The sequence below is a fragment of the Malaclemys terrapin genome, chromosome 24 (genome assembly GCF_027887155.1).
Source record: "Malaclemys terrapin pileata isolate rMalTer1 chromosome 24, rMalTer1.hap1, whole genome shotgun sequence".
Taxonomy (NCBI): Eukaryota; Metazoa; Chordata; order Testudines; family Emydidae; genus Malaclemys; species Malaclemys terrapin.
The window spans coordinates 6,928,236-6,950,279 of NC_071528.1; the positions used below are offsets into that span (position 1 = coordinate 6,928,236).

The 22,044-nt window shown below is 51.7% G+C and overlaps 2 protein-coding genes and 1 long non-coding RNA gene across 4 annotated transcripts in view; 1 reads left to right on the forward strand and 2 right to left on the reverse strand.

Annotated features, from left to right (window-relative positions):
- The first annotated feature begins 980 nt into the window (after positions 1-980).
- Positions 981-19,383, forward strand: IZUMO4 (IZUMO family member 4). The gene is made up of 11 exons (XM_054013985.1): positions 981-1,215; positions 8,718-8,798; positions 12,310-12,381; positions 13,303-13,329; positions 13,693-13,768; positions 14,049-14,096; positions 15,182-15,196; positions 15,993-16,040; positions 17,332-17,349; positions 18,038-18,060; positions 19,206-19,383. Exons 1-11 carry the CDS (start codon positions 981-983, stop codon positions 19,310-19,312), a joined length of 750 nt encoding a protein of 249 aa, XP_053869960.1. The 3' UTR covers positions 19,313-19,383.
- Positions 8,808-12,369, reverse strand: LOC128828943 (uncharacterized). The gene is made up of 3 exons (XR_008443259.1): positions 12,293-12,369; positions 10,485-10,747; positions 8,808-8,943 (listed from the first exon to the last, which is right to left on the reverse strand). It is a non-coding gene; the product is annotated as an uncharacterized LOC128828943 (long non-coding RNA).
- A 287-nt stretch (positions 19,384-19,670) lies between the features above and the next one.
- Positions 19,671-22,044, reverse strand: part of AP3D1 (adaptor related protein complex 3 subunit delta 1) — a 73,059-nt gene continuing 70,685 nt past the window's right edge. For both annotated transcript variants that reach the window (XM_054013983.1, XM_054013984.1), the window contains one exon: positions 19,671-21,703. In XM_054013983.1, coding sequence (XP_053869958.1) covers positions 21,608-21,703 — 96 coding nt within the window. In that variant the 3' untranslated portion in view covers positions 19,671-21,607. The remainder of the gene's footprint in view (positions 21,704-22,044) is intronic.

Here is a 22,044-nt window from a genome sequence, read left to right on the forward strand (position 1 = left end):
TCCCTGGCCTTCTTTCATCACCATTTATCAGGAGTTTTGTGCTACTTGGTGTTTTCCTTAAAGCCCTAGCTTCTGGAGTCCTGTGACTGCAAGAGAATCTCAGCTCTCCTTAAAATAGGACTCATTTAAAAAATCAGAAGGCAAATAAAGACCCTTTTTTTATATATATCTATTTCACAATTTTCAGGCACCTGGCTTGTGACTTTTAAATTGTTGGAGTTGGCTGGTGATATTGTTGCCTCCTAGGCACCCCTTCCCCCTTCAACCAATCCCCCCAGGTTATCCCCTATCCCTGCAAACTTACTTGTCGTCCCTCCAAACCAACCCCCTCCAGCTGCTAGCATCTCCTCCAAACCACCCCCATGCACTGCCTCTCTCCCAAACAACCCCCTAGCCCCCCAGTTACCCCCCTCACCCCCAAAGCACCCCCTAGCCCCCCGGTTACCCCCTCACCCCCAAAACCCTGGCACCCCCTAGCTCCCCTCTCCCGCAAACCACCCCCTAGCCCCCCGGTTACCCCCTCACCCCCAAAACCCTGGCACCCCCTAGCTCCCCTCTCCCGCAAACCACCCCCTAGCCCCCCGGTTACCCCCTCACCCCCAAAACCCTGGCACCCCCTAGCCCCCCGTTACCCCTCTCACCCCCAAACCACCCACTGTCCACTTAGTTACCCCCTCTCCCGCAAACCACCCCCTAGCCCCCCGGTTACCCCCTCTCCCCCAAACCACTCCCTGGCTGCCCAGTTACCCCCTCATCCCCAAACCACCCCCTGTCCCCTTAGTTACCTCCTCTCCCCCAAAACCAACCCCCTGGCACCTCCTAGCTCCCCTCGCCCCCAAAATCAACCCCTAGCCCCCCGGTTACCCCCTGCCCCCCGCCGGCCTCCAGAGCCCCCAGCAGTGCCCCGGCCTGGCCCCCCCGCGGGTTCCCCGCTCTCTGTGACGCCCCGCGGGGCTGGAACGCGGCCGGGCCGGGCTGCGATGGGGGCGGCCCGGCGGCTGCTCGGCCTGTGGCTGGCGGCGGCGCTGGCGCTGGGCGCGGCCCGGGGCTGCCTGCAGTGTGAGCCCGGCTTCGCCGCCCGCTTCGCCTCCTACCGGCCCCGCCTCAGCCGCAAGTCCTGGGGGCTCGGGGACGTGCCGGCCGCGGGGCGGCTGCTGCGGGGCTGGGCCGGGGACACGGTGCGGGGGCTGCGCCTCAGCATCCCCGCCGAGATCCGTGAGTGACCCCGGGACCGCCCGGGACACCCCCCCCCGACCGCCGCCGCCCCCGGGTCCCCGAGTGACCCCGGGACACCCCCCCCCGACCGCCGCCGCCCCCGGGTCCCCGAGTGACCCCGGGACACCCCCCCCCGACCGCCGCCGCCCCCGGGTCCCCGAGTGACCCCGGGACACCCCACTCCCCAGGCCCTGCCCCTGGGTCCCCGAGTGACCCCGGGACCGCCCGGGACACCCCCCCCCCCCCGACCGCCGCCGCCCCCGGGTCCCCGAGTGACCCCGGGACCGCCCGGGACACCCCCCCCCCCCCGACCGCCGCCGCCCCCGGGTCCCCGAGTGACCCCGGGACACCCCCCCCCCCGACTGCCGCCACCCCTGGGCCGAGCCTGCGACACCCCCTGGGTCCCCGAGTGACCCCGGCACACCCCCTGCTCCTGGGACCTCTCCCCCCCGGTCCCTGCCCGTCCTGCTCCCCTCCAGGCCCTGCCCCGGTTCCCCGAGTGACCCCGGGACACCCTGCCCCGACTGCCGCCGCCCCTGGGCCGAGCCTGCGACACCCCCTGGGTCCCCAAGTGACCCCGGCACACCCCCTGCGCCTGGGACCCCCCCCAGTCCCTGCTCCCCTCCAGGCCCTGCCCTGGTTCCCCGAGTGACCCCAGGGCACCCCCCCATCCCCAGGCCCTGCCCCTGAGTAACACCCCCAGGCACAATCCCCCCACTCTGTCCCTCGGGCTCCCCTCCTCCCAAATCCCTGATCAATTCCAGGAGAGCCTCCCCAGGAGCCCTCCCCCATCTTCCCCCTCTTTGGGGTCCCCAAGAGAGGAGGTTCCTCTTAGCCACCCTGGGATCCAGGAGTGACACCCCTAAGCACAGCCCCTCCACCTCCAGCAGGGAGAGCCCTTGCAAGCCCTCCGGGTGCCCTGAGAAAGCGAGGGTCTAGTAGGGTGACCAGATGTCCCAATTTTATAGGGACAGTCCCGATATTTGGGGCTTTGTTTATATGGGCTCCTATTACTCCCCACCCCCTGTCCTGATTTTTCACACTTGCTATCTGGTCACCCTACCCTTCCCTCCTAGGCCTGCAGTGAGAAAGGCCTCGTGCCTAGTCTCTCAAGATAGGAACCTCCTGTGGGCACTTGGCTTTATGCACTGAGATCAATAAGTGCCTCTCAGAGCCTCTAGACTAGAGCAGTGGTTTTCAAACGGCGGGTCACGACCCAGTGCAGGGTCGCGGAATGGAAGGCACTGGGTCGCGGCAGCTCTGGTCAGCACCGCTAACTGGGCTGTTAAAAGTCCCGTAGGCGATGCTGCCCGGCTAAGGCAGGGTAGTTCCTACCTGTTCTGACACTGCGCTGTGCCCCGGAAGTGGCCAGCAGCAGGTTCGGCTCCTAGGCAGGGGGGCCACGGGGCTCTGTGTGCTGCCCCTGCCCCGAGCTCTGCACTCCCATTGGCCAGGAGCTGGGGGGGCGGTGCCTGTGGATGAGAGCCACACAAAACCGCTTGTGCTCCCTCCGCCGAGGAGCTGAACCTGCTGCTGGCCGCTTCTGGGGCGCAGCACAGTCCGCGGTGCCAGGGCAGACAGGAAGCCTGCTTTAGCACCCCTGCTGTGCCGCTGAGTGGGAGCCGTCCGAGGTAAGCCCCAACCCCATGCCCCAATCCCCTGCCCCAGCCCTGAGTCCCCCAAACCCAGAGCCTCCTCCTGCACCCCAAACCCCTCATTCCCAGCCCCCCCAGAGCCTGCACCCCAGCCCAGAGCCCTGACCCCCTCATGCACCCCAACTCCCTGCCCCAATCCAGAGCCCCCTCCCACACCCTGAACCCCTCATTCCCATCCCCACCCTGCAGCCCTCACCCCTGCACCCCAACCCTTTGCCCCAGCCTTGAGCCCTTCCCACACCCCAAATCCCTCATCCCCAGCTCCGTTGGGTCACGGGCATCAACAATTTTCTTCAACTGGGTCATGAGAAAAAAAGTTTGAAAACCACCGCTATAGAGAGGAAAGAGACCCTCTAGATACCTCCAGGGGGGCTGGAACAATTTGAATAGTGGGGGTGCTGAAAGTCATTGAACCAAACTGTAAACCATGTATATAATGGAAACCACTTCAAGCTGCACGCCCCCCCACAGCACCCCTAGTTACAGTACCTATGGACATCTTCCATAGACAACTGCTCAGCCTCCCTCTTCCCATTGGTGAACGGCCCCATCTGACTGCATAGGGGCACAGTATTGCCAACTCCCACCTGTTCCAAAATTAGAATTCAGACCCCCAAAATTATGAGATTGGCATAAAAATGGAGGGTTTTTTTGAAGAATAAATGCTAGCTAGGTTCTTTTTATTTGCCGTTGTGGGAGTCACCTTTTCAAGATTTTCTCCCCAACCAGAAAGGCTAGAAACTTACTTTTTAAAAAAATGAGAAGAAAGAAAAAAGAAGCTGCAATTCTCTTCCTATCCCAGGACTCCAGAAGCTGGGGCTTTAAGAAAAAGACAAAAGTCTCATGCCAGATGGCAACATTGGGGAGGATAATCCTATAATCCTTCCATTGTTCAGTATATCTTGATTTTAGTAAGGCTTTTAACACAGCCCCAAGTGACATTCTCATAAGGGAAACGTGATCTAGAACTCTAGATGAAATTATTATAAAGTGGGTGCACAACTGGTTGAAGGACCATGCTCAAAGAGTAGTGATCAAACTGGAGGGATGTATCTAGTGGGGTTCCACAGGTGTGTCTTTGGTCCAGTACTATTCGGTATTTTCATTAATGATTTGAATAATGGAGTGGAGAAGATACTTCTAAAATTTGTGGATGACACCAAGATGGGAGGGTTCCTAGAACGTTGGAGGGCAGGATTAGAATTCAAAACGAGCCTTACAAATTGGAGAATTGATCTGAACTCAACAAGATGAAATTCAGTAAGGACAATTGCGAAGTAATAGGAAGGAAAAATCAAATGCACAACTACAAAATAGAGAATAACTGCCCAGGTGATAATACTGCTTAGGGTTACCATTCGTCCGGATTCCGGACATGTCCGGCTTTTCTGAGTTAAAAAGAGCGTCCGGACTTCCCCCCCTTGCAGAGCGCGCGCGGCTGACAGGGCAGCCGGCCGGATGGTGCCACTTGCACTGGGCTCCGGCAGCCAGAGAGACCCCTCCTCCGCTCCCCCCTCCTCTCCCCTGCAGCTGAGATCACTCCCTCCCTCCCTGCATTCGCAGATCGCTGGACGTTTGCGCCTCCAGCAGTCTGGAGCTCCTCCCCCTGCCCAGTGCACCGCTCCGCAGCACTCTGCGAGAGCGGGAACTGGGCTATGTGCTCCATGGGGGAGCGCGGCAGCGTGTCGGGCTGCGCGTGGAGCCCAACACGCTGTTCTGAGCGGCACGGTAAGGAGGCCAGGGGGTCGGAGAAGGGGCAGGGAGGTTCTGGAGGGGGCAGTCAAGAGCCAGGGAGCAGGGTTGGATGGGTCGGGAGTTCGGGGTGGGGCTGTCTGGGGGTTGGGGGTGTAAGGTTTTGAGCAGTCGGGACAGGTAGGGGGTAGGGTTCTGGGTGGGGGGGTCTCAGGAGGGGGACAAGTTAGGGGACAAGGAACAGGGAGGGGTGGGGTTCTGGAGGGCAGTTAGGAGCAGGGGTCCCAGGAGGGGGCAGTCAGGGGACAGGGAGCAGAGGGGTTTAGATGGGTCGGGAGTTCGGGGGGGGGGGGGCTGTCAGGGGATGGGGAGTGGTTGGATGGGGCGTGGGAGTCCCTGGTGTCTGTCTGGGGGTGGGGGGAGTGGATAAGGGTTGGGGCAGTCAGGGGACAGGTAGGGGGTAGGATCCTAGGGGGCCAGTTAGGATGGGGGGGAGGGTCTCAGGAGGGGGCAGTCAGGGGACAGGTAGGGGATAGGGTCCTAGGGGGCCAGTTAGGATGGGGGGAAGGGCTCAGGAGGGGGCAGTCAGGGGACAAGGAGCAGGGAGGCTTAGGTAGGGGGTGGAGTCCTGAGGGGCAGTTAGGTAGGGTTACCATACGTCCAGTTTTCCCAGACATGTCCGGCTTTTTGGTCCTCAAATCCCCATCCGGAGGGAATTGCCAAAAAGCCGAACATGTCTGGGAAAATAGCTTTGTTGGCATTCCTGCCCCAGTCCCCTGCTTACCTTGCGGCTCCCGCAGGCTGCGAGCTGCAGGTGGATTCCCCCGCGGCGGCTGCTGCTCCCCCCAGACACCTCAGCTCTGTGTAGCTGAAGAGCCGAGCTGCCCAAGCGCTACCGGCTTCACGGTTTGCCCGGCAGCCCCCAGACCTCCAGACCCTGCGCCCCCGGCCGGGCGCTTCCCCAGCGCAGCTGGAGCCCGGGAGGGGAAGCGCCCAGCTGGGGGCGCAGGGTCTGGAGGTCTGGGGGCTGCCCAGCAAACCGTGAAGCCGGTAGTGCTCGGGCAGCTGTTTCGCGGCTGGGAGGGAGGAAGGGGAATGCGGGGCGCTCAGGAGAGGGGACGGAGTTGGGGCGGGGACTTTGGGGAAGGGGCGGAGTTGGGGGCGGGGCCAGGGCCCCGTGGAGTGTCCTCTTTTTTTAATGAGGAAATATGGTAATCCTAATACTGCTGAAAGGGATCTGGGGGTTATTATGGATCACAAATTGAACGAGAGTAAACAGTGTGATACAGCTGCTAAAAAGGCTAGGGGGTGAGCTAGGAATTGAATCCAGGTCTCTTAAGTCCCAGTCCAATGGTGTACCCCAGTGATGCCCCGCCTTATTACACAGGAGGGCCACATGAACCTAAGCACAGCCTTGGGTGGGTCAAACAGATTCTACATATACACCTCTACCCCAATATAACGCGACCCAATATAACACAAATTTGGATATAACGCGGTAAAGCTGCGCTCTGTGGGGGGCGGGGGCTGCGCACTCCAGCGGATCAAAGCAAGTTCGATATAACGTGGTTTCACCTACAACGCAGTAAGATTTTTTTGGCTCTCGAGGACAGCATTATATCGGGGTAGTGGTGTATTAATAAGATTTAAAGTAATCTGTATTGACTTACATGTTAAGTTCAGCTTGTTTCGTATGTATTTAGATAGATTGTGTCTATTTACACATTTGTATAAACTAAATGATGACAAAACACTAATGAATTAGCCGGTAGCGTATTGTGTTGAAGCAGGTTGCGGGCCTTATGAAATGCTCTGGTGGGCCGTGAATGGCCTGTGGGCCATTAGTTGGCACCACAATCTACTCAATAGGCCACACTTTCTAAAAAAGAACTTGTCCCTTTTGAAAGATCCTGGATGGGAAAAGATCAGTATCTGTCCCTTCGGAAGAAATAAAAAACCAAACCCCAAAACTGAACTGACAATTGAGGTTGTGCAAAACCATGTCAACATTTTACGTGGGATGTGAACTTCCGAAGTTCTGCTGCTGGGACTTTAAATGAAGGAGATGTTTAAACAAACCAAGTGGGATTTTAAATGTCTCATTGAAACGTGACAAAACCCCTTCTTACATGACTGGAATACTTACAAATCCTGACCTTAAAGTGTACTCCAAACTAGTGAGATCTAGCAGGAATTTATGCTATTTGGAGATAATCTATGTTATTCAAGGTGTGTGGAAGGGTAGGATGAGTAGCCATCACATGAAGCTATGATAAGGAAAACGCAGGGTACAGTCCCAATCTATCTATGCACTGAGAAATGTAAGCTCCGTGGCTCAGATCCTCAGAGGTATTTAGGTTCCTAGCTTCTATTGATGTAATGGAAGTTAGAAGTCTACATACCTTTGAACAGTGGCTCTCCGCCTTTCCAGACTACTGTACCCCTTTCAGGAGTCTCATTTGTCTTGCGTACTCCAAGTTTCACCTCACTTAAACACTACTTGCTTACAAAATCAAACATAAAAATACAAAAGCGTCACAGGACGCTATTATTGAGAAATTGATTATGTTCTCATTTTTGCCATATAATTATAAAATAAATCAATTGGAATATAACTATTGTACTTACATCCAATGTATAGTCCATAGAGCAGTATAAACAAGTCATTGTCTGCATAAAATTTTAGTTTGTACTGGTTTGGCTAATGCTAGTAGCCTGTTGTAAAACTAGGCAAATAACTAGATGAGTTGATGTATCCCCTGGAAGACCTCTGTGTACCCCCAGGGGTGTGCGTACCCCTGGTTGATAACTACTGCCTTTGAGGATCTGAGCCCAGAACTCTTGGGGCTGTAATCTTCCGCTGCACAGAATGAACAAGACAATCAGGGCCTATGGTTTGCACTTCTACTTTTTGATGCATGTTTATGTCATTTTAATCTCATTTCCCTTCCTCCCCAGGCCCCATTCAGTTCATTTGCCATCATGCGTGTCAGTCTTTCCTATTCCAACTACTGGTACCTTGGAAGTTAATTCAAGGAGCAGATGAACATCTCTTGAGAGAAAAAGATTGTTTCTGTTTTACCTTGCCCCTTAGCCTTTGATTGTGCCTGCCCTTCATTAGCATAGATCCAACAGGAATAGTTACATGTGGAAGTTTTACCTGGCTCTGCAAAGAGAAACTCGTATACTAAAAGTTTGGAATCTGTTAAACGGTTCTGAGCTTGACGAATTGTAGCATTCAGAGCATTTCTATTTTAAATTGAGTTTTTAACGTTACTTCCCAGGGACCGCTCCAATGTCATTTTCATTGGAATCGGAAAAGGTTGGTTATTTTTTGGGATCTTCATTAAAATAAGAGATGATATTGATAAAATACGGTGATGCCACAGCTAGATAAAGGCCTCCTGCTGCTAAATAATCTCCCAGGTGAAAATGAGCCATGTTAAAAATGCCTGGCAAAGTAAACCCACATTTTCTAAGCCAGAGGTGGTAATTCTATGAAAATATTCCTGATCACCATTTCTGTAATGGTCTCTGTGTTGGTCATTTCATTTGTATTCTGACTGGCTTAGAGATCTTTAATTCAGCCAATGCCATGTTCATCAAAACAGTATTACCAGCTGCCACGATATTTGCTGTTCTTGCTCAAAGCGTCAGCTCCTGGAGTCATAGGAATATAGGAGAATCTCAGCTTTCACTTTTGGTGGTTTTTTTAAAGTATGTTCCTGCCCCTCATGGTTGTATAAATATGTTCCGGAGGTACTCTAAAGGCTCACAAAATAAGGCAAATAAAAAAACCTGCAAATGTATTATTTTTAAAAAAATCTCATGATTTTTAGGTGCCTCACTCCGGATTTTTTGAACACTTGGGATTGACAGTGCTGGAAAAGTGAAAGATTTGTCTGAAAATCAACTTGCTGTACTTTTGAAGTGAAGCTGATTCAGTACAGAGAACTCACACAAGGCTGTTCAAATCACATAAGCCCCAAACGCAGCATTTAAATGGGTTTCAGATGAAGAGCTTTTAAACAATGTTCCTAGATTCTGTAGCCTGCACCACGGTCACTTTGAACAGAAATTTCACTGATCGTGCCTAAGTGTTCAATATTTCTAGTGACCTCAAGGCGTTCCTTGACTTCTGTTCTACATTCCCAGCTGTGGATAAGCTACATGAAATTGCAGCCAAAGTGTATGAAAAACTTGACATCCTGTTGAGTGGGAAAACGTACCAACCAGGTAAGTTAGTTGACTTGCGAAAAAAGGGGATGTGTCGTACAGAAGGGTTGGTGATCTGGGATGTCTGTTGCCTAGTGAAGAAGTGGAATGGGTCTCCATTGCGGGGCTTGCCGTTAAGTCAGGACGTGGTGATGACTATCAGCAGCTGGATGGAAAATAAATGGGAGAAAATATATTAAAATGGAAAAAAATAGATGTTGGGGGCTTGATCTTGGGAGGTGTCAAATACAAAACTCCCACAGACCTCATGGGATCAGGGCCATGTTCTGTATTTAATTTCACGGGTGTCTTTTTGTTGACCAAATATAAGCATTAGTGTTATAACTCGAATGAGGATCATTTCAGTGTGAGGGTTAATGGATGAAAAAAATGGTTTTATGCCATTTTTTATTGATGGTGTCCAAAGACAGCCAAACAGTGTTTGTTTGTTTTTTTTTTTTTTTATTTTGGTTTTTCACACTGGAAAGATCAGGAATGCTACATCTGGTCTTCCCTGGTTTTGCTAGAAGACTCATGGTGATGCGTGGTGGGAGCTTTAAGACACCTTTTCCCCAGTTATTTTTCAAGAGATTCCTTAAATAGGTTTTAGCAACAACAAAATACAAGTTTTAAACCATCTGAATAAAAATCACTTCCCCCCTAATTAATCAGATTTCACTTCTGCGTGATTTCTGATATCATAGCTTGGTCCCCCAGACATCTGTACAGTCTTCTAGGAAAACAAGATGACAAAACTTTCATGTCCAATGTTAAGAGGAAGCAGGATTTCCCCCCTTTTTTATTTTTAAAACTTTCAAGCTGCCCATCTTCATCATAAAGAGCCACAAACCCAGTTTGTGCAGGCCACCTTTAATACAGATCCAAGGCAATGCAGAAATATTTGCCATACCGGGATTACTGGAGATATAAATTATTATTGTAATTTACCGTAAATTATATATTAGCCTGCAGTGAAGTTCTATTTGTATTATTATGATTGTAGTGTGGTAGCACATAGACGCCACACTCATGGACCTGGGCCCAGCGTGCTAGGCGCTGTACAAACACAGAATGAAAAGATAGCCCTGCCCCTAAGAGCTGACAGGCAGACAGATGGGGGAGCGCAAGGAAACAATAAGACAATATTGGTCACTTTCGTTCTCTCACCTAACAGGATCACTAAAAGCGACAGATTAATTGAAACAAAACAAAGCAAATTTCTGCCAACATTATCATTGTTTCACTAGCTTTGTAAGCGTTCCTGAGAAGGACACAGCTTTCTTTCAGGGGCCAAGGATACAAGCGTAGCAGAAATGCAAGGTACTTGGCTTAGGATCTGGATGGATGGGGAATGAGGACCTGATTCTGCTACCATGTATGCATGCAACTTCTAAGCACATGAGTAGTCTCCCTGAAGTCAATGGGAATACTCACAAGCATAAAAAGAACAGGAGTACTTGTGGCACCTTAGAAACTAACAAATTTATTAGAGCATAAGTTTTCGTGGACTACAGCCCACTTCTTCGGATGCATATAGAGTGGAATAAATATTGAGGAGATATATATACACACATACAGAGAGCATGAACAGGTGGGAGTTGTCTTACCAACTCTGAGAGGCCAATTAAGTAAGAGAAAAAAACTTTTGAAGTGATAATCAAGCTAGCCCAGTACAGACAGTTTGATAAGAAGTGTGAGAATACTTACAAGGGGAGATAGATTCAATGTTTGTAATGGCTCAGCCATTCCCAGTCCTTATTCAATCCTGAGTTGATTGTATCTAGTTTGCATATCAATTCCAGCTCAGCAGTCTCTCATTGGAGTCTGTTTTTGAAGTTTTTCTGTTGTAAGATAGCCACCCGCAGGTCTGTCACTGAATGGCCAGACAGGTTAAAGTGTTCTCCCACTGGTTTTTGAGTATTCTGATTCCTGATGTCAGATTTGTGTCCATTAATTCTTTTGCGTAGAGACTGTCCGGTTTGGCCAATGTACATGGCAGAGGGGAACACAGGCATAAAGTTAAGCATATGCATGAATGTTTGCGGAATCGGGTGCTAATTTACGATACAAAGCAAGTGTAGAATATTTTTTCCCCATATGATCTGACAGAAGCAACCCTAGTCCGTAGCACTGCGAATTCCGGTTAAAGCCTGCACTTTTGGGGAGAGAATCCACATTTCTTAGGCCCACTTTCATTCAGTAATATTTTTCGTGTCCCGATGTTGACGTGCACATCGGGAGTTACAGACGTTATCGGTTTAAATGACGGCCCGAGGGTGAGCTCAGTGCTCCCTTGTTGTCTAAGAGGCGCTTTCTGATTACCTCTAAAAAGCTGGCAGAATAACTAAAGGGAAATAAAGTCAGCTAGGGTCGGCTGTATTGATTCAGGAACGAAGCTGAATTATAGCCAGGAATACGTGAGCCACTGGAGCTCTCACTTACGATTAGGGCCCTACCAAATTCACGGTCCATTTGGGTCAATTTCACGGTCATAGGATTTTTAAAATGGTCAATGTCATGATTTCAGCTATTTACATCTGAAATTTCATGGTGTTGTAATTGTCGGGGTCCTGACTCAAAAAGGAGTTGGGAGGGAAGGGGTCACAAGGTCATTGTAGGGGCGGGGGGGGCTGTGGTACTGCTACCCTTACTTCTGCGCTGCTGCTGGGCAGCTGGAGAGCGGTGGCTGCAGACCGGGAGCCCAGCTCTGAAGGCAGGGCCGCCACCAGCAGCAGCGCAGAAGTAAGATGGCATGCAGGGCCGGCTCCAGGCACCAGGCAACCAAGCACATGCTTGGGGTGGCACCTGGTAAGGGGCAGCCAATCTTGGGGTGGCAGGGGGCAGCGCGGCGCGGCAGTCCACGGGGGGGGGGGCGGTGGCGCTCCGGTGGTGCAGGGCGCGGCGCTCGGTGGGGGGGGGCGGCGCGGGGGGCGGCAAAAAAGTTAGAGCCGGCCCTGATGGCATGATGTGGTATTGTCCTTACTTCTGCGCTGCTCCCTGGAGAGCTGGGTCCTCAGCAGCTGCCACTTTCCAGCTGCCCGGCTCTGAAGGCAGCACAGAGAAGTAAGGGTGGCATGGTAGGGTATTGCCACCCTTACTTCTGCACTGCTGCTGGCGGGACGCTGCCTTCAGAGCTGGGCGCCCGGCCAACAGCCTCCACTCTCTGGCTGCCCAGCTCTGAAGGCAGCACAGAAGTAAGGGTGGCAATAACGCAACCTCCCTAAAATAACCTTGTGACCCCCTGCAACTGCCTTTTGGGACCCCCAATTTGAGAAGCGCTGGTCTCCCCCGTGAAATCTGTATAGGGTAGGGTAAAAGCACACACAAAAGACCAGATTTCACGGGGGGGAGACCAGATTTCACGGTCCGTGACGCGTTTTTCATGGCCATGAATTTGGTAGGCCCCTGTGTATGATTTAACAGGTATGTTGTGGCCTGCTAAGCAGGTCAGAGCCCTGCTGCATTAGGTGCCATCCAAACACAGTAAATAACAGTCCCTGTCCCACACCACTTACCTCTCTCTCTTTTGAAGGTCTTCTCCCTCAACTCCTGCAGTCCGTTTTTCAGAAACAGATCCTGCTGCTGCAGCGAGCAATCATTGAAAGTGAGCCTCTGCCCTTTCCTCTGCATGCCACCCCCTCAGCTTTGCTTTCTGCTGGTAGCACCTGTAGCTGTAGTAAAGAGGGAGTGGAAAAGAGCGCAAAGGTCAACACGGGGACACTGTAGGGTTCACGAGTGTTGCGAAGGGAGGGGGCTGGGGTCAAAGGGCTGCTGAGTGTTGACACGAGGCTGTCAGGGAAAGGGCCTGGTGGGAAGGGAGGGGTGTTATCAGACACTGAGGGCAATTTCAGAGCAAGAGCTGGAGCCTGGTGGGGAAGGGGCAGGACGGCATGTAGTATCTGTGAATCGCCGAGTGGGCTGGGGCCAGAGGAGCTGTCAGGCAGGACGGGACTCAGCAAGTCTGCAGAAGATTCTGGGGCCCAGAAGGGAGATCTCATCCTGGGCCGTCGAGGGGAGATTTCTGAGTAGGTCTGGGATGGTCTCCAGCTTTGCGGTAGGGCTAAGGGGAAGCAGAGCTGCGCTTTGAACTGCCTGCATGACACCATGAGAACTGAGACTCCAGGGAAAATGAGGGTGTTACAGTGCTTGAGGGGAGGGGATAAGTAAGATCATGGGCAGAGTAGCAGGGCCTGGTTTTCACACCAGAGAGCACTGAGGAAGCAGTGCCAAGTGGTTAGAGCACTAACTGGGGACTTCGGAGACGCAGGTTCAATTCTCTGCTCTACCACAAACTTCCTTTGTGACCTTGGAGAAGTTCCTTAGCCTCTGGGCCTCAGTTTCCCTTCTGTGCAACAGGGATAGTAGCACTGCTCCACACGGGGCAGGTAGGAAGGATATAACAAAGAGGGTGAGGCACTCAGGTGCTGCCGTGATGAGGGCCAGATAAGTACAGTGTCTATTGTTAATGGCGATCAGTTGAAACAAGGGCTCTTTAACCCTAATAAACTCTCCCTGCGTTCCCTAGGCAGACTGGAGTGTGAACGTCACTGTGGTAAGGCAGGGGGGTTTGCGGGGTTCATTGTTAATGATTTAGCTCTGTGGTTCTCAGCTTTCCACCTTGCAGCCCCCTTTCCAGTTAGCCATGTGGGGAGAGCAGGGTGGGCGTGACCCCAGACACCTCTTCCAGTCCCTGTTTTGAGACCCCCGATCTAAACAAAAAGCAGGACAGTGAATCTGCCCAAATCAGTCCTGGTCCCCTTAAAGTTAATGGCAGAACTCCCATGGGCTTCACGGGGGGCTGGGATTTCATCCCAGACCTATAATCTCCACTGTTCCAGCAGCGACCAGAAGTTACTGCTGATATGGCTAACAGGCGACTTCCCCACGCAGTCAGTTTCACTCTTGTATGTTACAGGAATCTTTAGATATGATGCTGTCTCCTGCATGAATTGTAACTTCTCCAGACCGGCTTGCTTTGGATATAACTGCGAGTAGGGAGCACGTCTTTATATGGAGTGTGTGTGTGTGTGTGTTTGTGTGAGAGAGAGCTGCCTATCAGCTCCAGCTGAGCCCTGTGGCTGTGCTGTACCCAGGGACATTGGTAACTGCCTAAGAGAGGGCAGAGGAAATATACATCTTCTTTAAAGAGACTAGATTATTAACAGGGCTGTTGATTAACCAAGTAGCCCTACTAGAAGAGAAACATCTAAAAAAAAGTCCTTACCCCACCCCTCTAACCAGCTGCCTTCAAACCTTCCCTTTCTTCAACAGGTCATCAGAAGAATGGGAAACAGCCTTGAAAGGCCTTTTTGATTACATGTAAGTGTCAGCTCAGTGTTCGGCTTTCCAGGATCTGTCACGCAGGCTGTGTCTACACTAGGAGAAAGAGGTTAAAAACACATTTTCCTAGTGAAGACAAGGCCTTGGGGATGGTGTTGGTTTAGGTTTTTAGTTCATTACACAGGGTTTTTAAATGAGCTTTCCAAATACAATACAAGGCTCTGATCCTGGAACCCTTACTCACATGAGTAACTGGAATGGGACCTGTTTGAACTAGAGTAGATCGTTTAGAAAAACATCCACTCCTGCTTGAAAGATTGCGAGTGGTGGAGAATGAAAACCCTAACCAGTAGGAGGCAGTAGTTTGGGGGAAATGCACCGGGGCGGGAGAGGCCCCAGATTCAAGAGCTACTTTGACCGTCTTTGGTCCCTCATCTAAGAGAGGGCGGGCGTCAATTGGGATGGTGTTCTGGTTTCTGTTTCCAGCATCTGCACGGCGTGCAGCGATGAAGCTGCCCTCGCGCCAGGAAACCAGAGCCATGCACTGATGGCTTGAGGACAGGGGGAGAAAATGATGGGCCCCTAAATGGAATGATGTTACCTTTAAACCCGGTGTGGCTCTGAGATGGGAGCAGGGAGGCAGCAGCCCCGCTCAGATACTTTGCAGGGGAGGAAAGATGTTGAAAGCACCATGCCTAGGAAAGCACTGAGCTTCCTCCCCACAGCACATGCTGGGCTGGTGTCTTCTGTCCCTATAGCAGTAGCTGTAGGAGGTAGCACTGGCGGGGTAGGCTCTGGATTTCCTCTGCTCTAGCATGCGAATGACAGTGTTAGTTTAACATTTGCTGCTGGAGACCTTTGCCCAGGTTCAGAGCTCTGCGCTCCGGGGGTTCTTCGAGTGGAACTCCACTGGAGGCCTGACTTGGGAGCCATCAGTGCAGTATTGGGTTGTCTGTGTCCTGCCCAGCCCTTTCACACTGAGCTCCCGCGGGCACCATGCTGGGCCGGCTCAGACCCTGTCTATAAGGTTGGGTCCCAGAGTGAGGGCGAGGTGAGAACCCACCATTCAACAGCTGGGGGAATCCCTGATGTTCCTATTTCACTGTGTGTTTCTTCTTTTTCAGAAACAAAATATACCAGTAAGTGGGGCATTTTTTTCCTTACCAGTTGGAAGGACTCCAGGACCAGTAGCAGATATTTTCTATCTACCTCTAATACTTTCCACGCTGGTGACTCCCTGTAGGGAAACAGGGACGTGAAATGCTGCAGCCCTTTCTCTGAGCCCTGGGCTGATGGTTTCTAATGGGAAACTGAAGGCATCTGTGCTGTAGAAGGGGGAAGGGCTGGTAGCTTGGGGTCCGATTCTCCTTTCACTGACGGTTATAAATCAGGGGTAACTCCATTGACTGCAACTGAGTTACACCAGGCTAAGTGAGAGCTGAACTGGGCCGAGCCTGGCGGTCAGGGAGTTAGCCTAGGACTTAGAAGACCTGGTTCAGTTCTCTCCTCGGGTGAATCACGTCTCTCTGGCTCAGAAATCAGTGGGAGTCAGGGGCCTATCCAGCTTTGAGGAGCTGGGCCCTAGGCCCTGTGTGGGTAGTAGCTGGTCTCTACCTGCATTGATCAGTGTCAGCTGGTGGAACAACCCGCCATTGATTCAGGGCTGCAGGGACCAAGGCTGCCTCTTCCAGGAGCAGTGCTCTGAACACGATGGCAGACTCGGCCCAAGTGAAGGAGAAACTCCCCCGTTTAGGGGCTCAACCCTCTGAGCCTGGATAGGGAGCTGCAACCCCTCTTCCAGCCCTTCCTGGGGCAGTGCGGGGGGCAGGGAAGGGGCGCTGAGCTGGAGTTAACCCCTTGCAGCCTGGCACAGGGATGAATTCTGGATGCTTTCCTCTGAACTGAAGGGCCTCTTATCTCATGTTTTCTCCTCAGGCAATCAGCAAGGTGGCTAGTTGCCTTGAGAAGGATCCCAGGCTTCCAGTGAGTGTCTGTTCGGCTCCTGTTTGGGCTTCAGGGACCCAGTTCTTCAAATGGCCTCCCTGAAGGGCAGAGATTCCTTTCACCCGGCCTAGGGAGCCACGAAGCACTCCAGGCCCATGCCAGGCCTCGGCTGCTGAGTGCTCCTCCAGCGCAGAGATCCACCCAGTTCCTGAGAAGAGGACTGATCCTTCAGTTCCTCTCCTGGGCTCAGCCCTTTAACTAGGGTTACCATATTTTGTGCCTCCAAATGGAGGACACTCCACAGGGCCCCGCCCATGCCCCGCCCCAGCCCCGCCCCCTCCCCAAAGTCTCCGCCCCCTCCCCTGCTTCCCGCGAACATCTAATTCGCGGGAAGCCTGAAGCAGGTAAGGGGGAGTGTGGGGGGAGGAGGCGCGGCCCAGGCTGGCCCCCGGCGGCTCCAGCCTGGGTTGGCTCAGGCCCTGGGGTGCCGGCCCCGGCCGACCACCCCCGGCCCGCCCAGCACTGCCGGCCCCCGGCGGCCCAGTGCACCCCCCAGCTATCCCGGACCAGCTCCCAGCTCCGCGACCCCGCCCGCTACCCCGGACCGGCCCGCGGCCCCGCGCACCCCCCCGCTACCCCGGCCCGGCACCGCGCCCCCGCGACCCTGGCCCGGCCCCGGCCCTGGCCAAAGAGGCCCCGGCCGAGCCCTCCCTCCCTCCCGATTTTCCCGGACATGGCCGGCTTTTGGGGATTTCCCCCCGGACGGGGATTTGAACCCCCAAAAGCCGGACATGTCCGGGAAAATCCGGACGTATGGTAACCCTACTTTAACGCCTATGGATGAGAAATGAGCGGTTACTAGGCATTGCACAGCTGTATTCCCCATGCACTGCTTTGACAGTCCCCTCCCATTGCTTTGGGGAGTGGGATTAAGACCAGGGTGTTCAATCCTCCAGTGACTGCTCCGCTTCTTAACTCATATGGCGACTGTGCTGTGTATGGCTGGTCAGTGCAGAAGCAGCAGGCCACTGGCTGCGATTCCCAGCTCTGCCACTGGGACAGCTGGGGCAGTTCCCCCTTCCACCCAGGGTCTGTTGAGTCTGTAAGCTCTTCAGGGCAGGGACTGTCTCTCGCGGTACAGCATGACGGGGCTCCGACCTTGTCTGGTGTCCGTGGGCTCTACCATACTGATCTGTAATCCCAGGATAACTAGACTCCATCCTATTCTGGTGCAAGCAAGTGAGCTTTCTGGCTTGGGGGCAGGGGTTGGTTTTTGACAGCAGTGCTCAGCTACCAACCCAGCTCTCTAATCAGCCTCTTTGTCTTTCAGCAATTGCACATCCACCAGGTAAGTAGGCACCAGGAAGGGGACTTGTTAATTTGAGCATAAACTGTCGCCAGCGTCCTGCTCTCTCAGCAAAAGAGCCTCAGTGTTGAGGGGAATCTTTTCTGAGGGATGGGGCTATAGAAGAGCTAGATTATCATTTCCCTCCCACCTTGCTCCTGCCCTATGGGCCGCCTCCTGCCCTCAGAAGCACGTTGCAACCATCCTTGGAAGCAGTGGGGGTACAGTTCCATGCAATTTTTAATAACTCTGAGAACAGACAAACCTACTTTAGTATTGAGGTGCCATGGTGAAGCCAGAGAACTATATGCAACCCCCTCCCTGCTTCTTCCCCCTAGTGTAATGACCATGGCACTCCTGTCCCAGGACTGGCAAGCAGAGTTTAGGTAAATGCAGCTCCCGGCCACTCCACTGCCCACACCGTAGGAACCCTGGCTTTGCAGTCACTTTTGTGGCCAAAACTAGTCTTGGCCCTAGTACTTCCTGCTGAGACCAGTCACGACCCTCTAGATTTAAGGAGGTAGAAAACAATCTTCACAAATTGACTAGTTGTTGCTTTTAGTAGGGACTGTGTTTAGCGTATTTCCTTCCACTGAGAGAGAGAGAGCACGCATGCCCCTTTCAGCCCCTGCAGCATTTCATTTTTTACTAGAAAATTAATCGTGACTGTTTTATTCTCCCTTCCCTACAGCCCAGCAATGCTAAACTTTAAAAGTAAGTTTGCAAATAGAGGATTTCTTATAGCTTTAAGGGGCTGGGGGCTAGCTGCGTCTGCGGCTACAGTTGACTTTTTCCTCCGGGTCTCCCTGGCCAATAGCAGCACTGCTAGAGACGGGAGCCGGTGTTTGCCAGCATTCTACCCATGGTGTGGCCCTGCTCACCAGGGACAGAGGAGATGGAGCCAGGGCCGGCTCTGTTGGCCCTAGATGGGGGGTGGCTTGGGGATACATGTTTAGCAGAATCGCTAGTGTAAACACCAGAGGAAGGGCTCTCCAATCTGCACTACTGCTGGAGGTTATTGGCCTGCACAGAACAGTGGAGGATGCAGTTTGCAGACGTTTGGGGGACAAGGACGATGACTGGGGTCCCACGTTCAGCCTCCAGGAAGGTAATGATTTGTATGTGTTTTGCCATTGTTTGTCAGGCCTTAGCAGGAGTTGAAGTCTAAAAATGAGTAGAAGAGGGGACACAGAGTATTTCCTAAGGAAAAAGTGAATTAAAACTATCTAGTACGTGGAGCTGGAGCCAGCAGGTGTCCAAGTCTGAAAGGCAGAAGCTGGATTTAAAATGCAGAGTGGTTAGCAAAAGTCATAATCCTCACACCAGCTACACTCATGTTCTGCTTCAGCAGGCTGTTTCCATTTGCCCTTGGTTGCAAATGCACAAGAGGGGGCATCAGTGCTCCTCTAACCATGGGACTGATGCCAGGGCAGGCCTTCTCCATGCTGCCCCCTCCATCCCCCCCGCCTTGCCAATGCACCTCACCTGTTAATTGTGGCTGTTTTATTAAATGGCAGTTTTTCTTGAGTTGAGACTAGGTCAAACCCTTCCCTGCTGCCCTATGGCATATTGGAACAGAGTTCCGTTTTCTCTGCCCTCAAAACTGAAGCCACAGTAAAGATATACAAGCCTTTCTGCTCTCTGGTTATGAAGGCTCCAACCATTTGAGAGCGGCTTTTCCTTTCTCCCAGCTTGAGTTTCATTGCAGATAGCGGATTGCAGCCCTTTGTTTCCTCTACTGCCGCCTCCTTTCCTGGGTACTCCAAGAGATTGCACTAGTTCCATTCATCACATGGGCTTAGCTGTGCTTTTCAGACCAGTCCAAGCGCTGATGGGTTTTTGTTTCTTCTACCTCCAAGGGATAAAGGCCAGCATGTCGGAGACTTGGCACAACACGCTTGTGAACAGGAAGACTCCTGGATGGCACAAACACAGAATCCCCCCCCCTAGAGTGATAGATTGCTGAGCTGTGATTTTTTAAATGAATACTTAGAATGTATTAGGTGTAAGGGAAATTAAACAGAAATGATCAGTGGAGTGCTATGTTGTACTTCTATACATCATCACGTTTCACACACACAACTCAAAGGCGATTTAATCAAAATGCATCAAGCCACTGGACAGCAGGAAATCACTTTTTACCCGAATGCCTGCATAGTTTCCCTGCCACTTCAGTTGCATTAATGAGCTTCTGTATTCCACCCCAGAACTGGCTGCAATTTCAGTGACAGCTAAAATGATCTCTTGAAAATGGTTTATAAAAACCTCATCCACCACTCTTAATAAAAGGCTGTAAGACTAGAAAGGTATTACAAAAATCAAAATTAACTTTTGTTTTGAAATTTTATTAGATCATCTTGACACAAAATTGTTACAGCAGCTTGTGGTCTTTCTTCGTAAGGGAATGTTGATAGCAAATAAATTCTTTAATATAACACATCAGACAGTTTCAAAGGTCTAGAATCACTGCACAGGATTCTTTAAGAGAAGACTCTACATGCTAAAGTGACAGTTTTCATCCATTAATTTTTTAATTCCCCCACCCCCGCTAATTAAGGAACGTTATCATCCTTTAAGACAACTGTAATATGTTCAGTTTCTAATACACAAACTGGCTAACCAAGGGAGGTTGAGTGTCAATACCAAACCAGACCACTTCACCAGCACAGGAGCCTGCTGCGAAAGGATTCCGGCAGTACACAAGTGCAATCAGACAGCAGACGATGCTGGTCCTAGCAATAAAACCACAGCAGAGCCTTTTGAAAACGCCCTAACATGGGACGAGTGTAAAGAGGCACAATGTGTCTAACAAAAGGTAAGACCGGGATCAGTTCTGATCTCACCCTTTGTCCCCAGGCTGTAGGGTTGTTATCAGTCTGCTGTGCAATACTGACATTTGTTGGAGGGGGGAAGTTGCCAAAAACTTAAGTGCAGACATTGTCCATGTCTATCTCCTCCACCGGAGCCCTTTTGGTAGAGCAATTGACAGTTCTTTACCCACATCTCAAAGTAATAACCGTTTAGTGCATTCCAAGTCTGCTGGAAATAGAACAGCACAAGGAATTGAAAAAGGAGAGATTTTGGAAAGTGATGCCAGTTAGGAGTACGGTCCTCATTTGTACTTCAGTGACAGAAAAAACTCTTTCCAGTCAATGATTCCAGGTGAACTCTCAACAGCACAGAATGGAGTCACTTTATCAGACCCTCTTTTATACTCTTGTAGTAACTCGTACCACAAACACAAGTGTGTAGTGTTCTCCATCCACTCCCGCTCGGCCCCAATTACACCTTGGCTGCTGGCACCTGGCTATGTCCAAATCTACCTTCACGAAAGCAGGGCCAGCACAATGCTCCAGGGACCAATTAAACACATTGTCACATCTCAACATGGATAACATGGGGACAAATGTTTTGGAGCAGGAGGTACTTTAGGTAGCTATTTCTCCAACCTGCTACTGGTCAACCTCATCTGGTGAGCCACATTATAAACAAAATAAAAAACAGGAACAAAAAACCTTTGGATTTCCAGTTTCTTTGCTACATTCTAACTTTTCAGGAATGTGAAATTTCAGTGCACTTTACAAAGCACATCAGCAGAGATCACTTATGGGGAAATGTTTAATAGGCCTTGTTTTGGGGATGAACAGGAGCAGAGAGGACGAAGGAGTCAACACTTTTCAGCCCATGTTTTAGCTGTTGTTAACAGAAGGTAAGGCCCAAGGCAGCTACCATAAGCAGAAACCCAGGAGTGTCCCAAACTCTTACCAGGTGCCTACTGATTAGCTCTTACAATATCAAGGATATTGGTATTCAGGACCAAGTGAGCTTGAGAGTAGGAGGTGGTTGCCTTCAGGTCCAACACCAGCTTCTGCTAAAAATATACACCTACAAAAGCAGACATATTCCATAGACCAGGGCCAAGGCAACCTTCTACGTTAACAATGCTACTGATAACGTTCTGCTCCATATGGGAGGCAGGGTGTATTGGATTGCTGGGAACTGCTGAATAAATAACCCCCCAAACAGGTCAGGATCTCACTGGGCTGGAAAGGGTTAACATCACAGTTGGTAAAAAGATTCCAAATAAAAAAGGTAACATACAGCCTTAAAATGTCTAAACCGCAAACAAGGGTGGAGTTAACTGAAAAGCACGTGCCCCGAGATAGTACATGCGTACGAGGGAGAAACGTAACACTTGGATCTGTTTGTCTTACACTTCTTTAAGTGCATCTCCTGTAGTTGCAATATTTATAAAGACTATTCAGCACTTTGATAATGTCTCTTTCATCTCATCCAGCAAGTTGCTCAGCAGGGTGGAATCGTTACATTTTCCGTCCACGGATACTGAATTCTCTCCCTTTAAAAGAAGAGGGAGTCAGTTAAGCCCCTTCTTTAGTAAGGGCACAATTCTACTCCCAGTGGAGCCAGTGGGAGCCAAGGCAGGCCCTAGGTCTGTTCTTTGGGAGGGTGAATAGGCAGTGGCTGATTAGCCACTGAGCCCATGGGGCCTGTGCCCAGGGGACCTGCACAACTGGGGGACGCCCCCGTGCCCCGATCCTGCTCCGCCGCAGCAGCGCCAGGCGTGGGAATCCCTAGCGCCCCCAGACACCAGCAGAATCCGCGGGGCAGGCAGGGAGGGAGGGAGAAGCCCCAGCACCCAGACCCCTGCTGCAGCCCTAGCACTGGAGGTGCTCTCAC